This window comes from Rhipicephalus microplus, chromosome 3 (assembly GCF_043290135.1).
Source record: "Rhipicephalus microplus isolate Deutch F79 chromosome 3, USDA_Rmic, whole genome shotgun sequence".
Classification (NCBI taxonomy): Eukaryota; Metazoa; Arthropoda; class Arachnida; order Ixodida; family Ixodidae; genus Rhipicephalus; species Rhipicephalus microplus.
In genome coordinates this window covers 70,153,602-70,157,067 of record NC_134702.1, presented here as the reverse complement: position 1 = coordinate 70,157,067, position 3,466 = coordinate 70,153,602, and the positions used below count along the sequence as shown (strand labels likewise).

Here is a 3,466-nt window from a genome sequence, read left to right as displayed (position 1 = left end):
TCGCTTTGGGTAGTACGTTTATTTATTTAAAACTACCACTTTATTTTGGAAGTCCAAAGGCCTGACGGAGAATCTCCATTTTTTCTTCATGCATTTTGCGCCGCTCTTCACGAAGCACCTGTCGCTCGGCCTGCCTTTCAGCTCTTCGATTTTCTTTTTCTTGACGTCTGGCCGCCTTTTGAGCCTCCTTTTCTTCTTGCAGTGCCCTCATTTCAGTAAAAAACAACTGCATGTGTGCCAGGCGTGCAGTTCCTACCCGTGGCTTCGTGTCGGGATTTGAGGACTGCGTCTTATTTTCCTCAGTGGTGTTGGCAGGTGACAACACGGCCGGAGATTCGGGCGAGGCTTTGAATGTAGCCCCTGAGGCGTCTCGCTCTACCTCCGGTTCAATGCTGTCATCAATGCTTTCAATTTTTTTCACCTCGTCGTCAAAAGGCACAGGGGTGGGTGAAGCACCAGACCTTTTGTTATGGTCGGAAGACGCCTTCCGACGCCTAATTACTGTTTTGTACCTATTTTCACACTGTTCTGGGGTTTTGGCTATGCCAAGCACAGCCTCGATGTCCATCGATATTTGTTTAAAGGCTTGCTTCCTGTTTTTGAATTTTTTAAATGGGCCAATCTGAGGGAAATATTTGAGGTAGTACTCTAGGAGCAGCCTTGTTTGCCCCTCTGTCCATTCAGCAGCTAGAATAAGAAAGAACCAACACATAAATGGTTTATTGGGAAACTGTCGGTCATTGTGCAGGCATTACTTATAATTGAATAATTTAACACACAGCACGGTCACTTGAGCTTAATTATCAATCAGCAAGCATTAATCAACAAAACAAGCATTTGCGCAGACTAGCAAACATACATAAGTGATAAGTTCTGGTATTGTGCATGTAAATGCAATATGCAAATTGTGCCAGTCTTCCAGTAATTGTAGTGGTCTGCTTTCCATGCTCTCTTTTTTTTTTTGTCATTTAAGGATCACTCCTACAAGTACACTTTTACACGCTCTGATGCATGCTTGTTAGATTTACCCAAGAACACTTGCTGAGGCAATTGTAGACACTCAGTGTTAATATACTTGCCTCCACCTCCTCTCCTGGAGCCTGATGGCTTGCTTTGAGCACCAGTCTCCCCGTCAGCTGATCTTGATGCAGTGGGAGCTGGCAGGTGCAGAGTATCTGTGCCATCTAAAAAATATAAATGAGCAGTAAATGTAGTGCCTCGCAATAATGTTAATACTAATACTTACCACCTCCTGTTTCAACGCATGGCAATCTGAGCTCCATGCGCATTTCTTCGCTCCCTCGCCTTGGCACATCGCCAGCCATATTTGTACGCAGAACTGCATCTGTTTTCACACAATGATGGAAATGTAATCAAATCAGTTATATAATGAAAATGGTTTCTCAAGTAGTCAGCTACATTATGCAAACTCGGATGCCTTACACTCGAAGGTAAGCGGATTAGAGCAAGCAAAAAACAAATTCTAAAAAAGTCAATTCATCATGTTACAGGGCTGCATGAAACACTGCACAAATCACTGATAATTAAAAAAAAATATCGCTTATCATACGTAGCATCTCGACCCTGCGATAAGAAATCGTGCTTCCGAGGAGATGTATGGCTTCACCGTATCACGTGGGATGCTGATCTGCCGTCTGGAGACATTAGCCACTTAAAAATCAGAAATAAAAATAAATTGTTACTGCGTGCAATACTTAGCTGCACCCACGTGACACTTGCTACACGCCACTTCGCAGTTACTTTTCTTAAAACGCTGCGAATCATTCTGTTGCTGATGGAGGGGTCTGCAATGTAAGTTTGTTTTGAATTAAGGATTAATTACTCATGCAAGGAAACTTGGCAACAGGATAGTGTACTGCAGTACTTCTAGAATTGTTTACGTTTTGTTAACTGCTGATGACAGCAGCAGCTGGTAACTGCATGAACAGTCTGATAAAGCTGTCATATCCACGGTGTTTTTCTGATATGATAAAGAATAGTGGGCTTAGGTCCACGCGCGCAAGAATGCATTGCATGCTGCATGCGCGACAAGTGCGCTGAAACAAATAAAAAGCAATCAAATTCACTTTACCTTCCGTACTAGATGGTGCCTGGTGTTGAATTAAAGACAGTAGGATGCGCTGAGCTTCCGAGTCCATCATGTAGTAGTATACGAAGCAGCAGCTTTGCAGGATAGCGCGCAAGCGAGTGCGCTGTACCAACCACTGCCACACGTGCTTTCCTTGCCCGTCCGGATCAGACCGCACGTGTTTTGCAGCAGAGGACGCTGGGATGCACAACCTTTCTCCTCACTCGCCTTTTTATTCCCTCACACCTGCTCTGCGGAGGTGTGCCGCATTCCAGTGGCAGGTCGAGTGACGCGGCTCTCAGTGCTCTGCCCCCTACTCCTCTCTGCTCGGCACCCTTACTCCTGTTCTCTCAATGGAATTCGCCAATAGAATTGACACGGGTGATGCACGCCCTTGGAAATGCAATCCCCGACCAATCAGCTTAGCTAAGCGGAAAGCACTAGACGCCGCCTTGGACGAACTCATCGAAACAGGCGTAGTTGAGAGGTCAAACAGCCCATGGGGTTTCCCGGTAGTTCTAGTTCCAAAGAAAGATGATACGTATCGCCTTTGTGTAGACTACCGCAGGCTGAATGAAATTACGAAGAAGGACGCGTATCCTCTTCCCTCCATTTCATCGTTAGTATCCAATCTAGGCGGGGCGAAGTACTTCACAACGCTCGATGCTAGCCGCGGATATTTTCAGGTTGAGATGGACGAGCGGGATAAAGAGAAGTCAGCTTTCACGTGCCACAGAGGACTTTTCCAATTCAGGAGAATGTCGTTTGGCTTGGTGGGCGCTCCCGCTACGTATCAGAGGCTAATGGACCGTGTTTTGGGAGATGCAAAGTGGCAGCACGCACTCGCATATCTAGACGACATAGTGGTTTACTCGAAAACGTTCGAAGAGCACGTGCGCCACTTGAGAGACGTTCTAGAACGGCTGAGGTCTGCGGGCATCACTTTGAACCCAAACAAAGCTCAGATAGCGGCGACCCGAATAACATTATTGGGATTTACGCTTGACGAGGGTCGCATTTTGCCGGATAAGGGTAAGCTTGAAGCGATAGTGAGCTATCCATCGCCGAACAATGTCGGTGAGCTGAGGCGCTTTTTGGGGATGGTGAATTTTTATCGCCAATTCATTCCAGATTGCGCGGCAGTGCAGGCGCCTTTAACGAAGCTCTTGAGGAATGGTGAGCGTTGGGCTTGGAGCCAAGAGCAAGAGGCCGCACTGCGTCGCCTCACGAAGTTGCTGGCCAACACGGCTCAGCTGCAGCTACCCGATTTGAACAGGGAGTTTGTTATTCACACCGATGCAAGCGACCTGGGCTTAGGAGCAATTTTGCTTCAGGAGCATGGAGGTTCCCTCCGACCGATTGCGTTCGCGAGCCGTA

The 3,466-nt window shown here is 46.9% G+C and overlaps 1 protein-coding gene across 1 annotated transcript; it reads right to left on the bottom strand.

Annotated features, from left to right (window-relative positions):
• On the bottom strand, positions 1-2,306 carry LOC142803776 (uncharacterized). Its single transcript, XM_075889770.1, has 4 exons — positions 2,093-2,306; positions 1,247-1,345; positions 1,080-1,184; positions 1-687 (listed from the first exon to the last, which is right to left on the bottom strand). The coding sequence occupies exons 1-4, from the start codon at positions 2,160-2,162 to the stop codon at positions 41-43; spliced, it is 921 nt and encodes a 306-aa protein (XP_075745885.1). The 5' UTR covers positions 2,163-2,306; the 3' UTR covers positions 1-40.
• Positions 2,307-3,466: the final 1,160 nt, after the last annotated feature.

Excerpts from the sequence above, each read along its gene's own strand:
- LOC142803776 (XM_075889770.1), bottom strand. The coding sequence starts at position 2,162 with ATGATGGACTCGGAAGCTCAGCGCATCCTACTGTCTTTAATTCAACAC. Across the intron at positions 1,185-1,246 it reads ATGCGTTGAAACAGGAGGTG|ATGGCACAGATACTCTGCAC; the intron begins GTAAGTATTAGT and ends TATATTTTTTAG. Across the intron at positions 688-1,079 it reads CTCCAGGAGAGGAGGTGGAG|CTGCTGAATGGACAGAGGGG; the intron begins GCAAGTATATTA and ends TTCTTATTCTAG.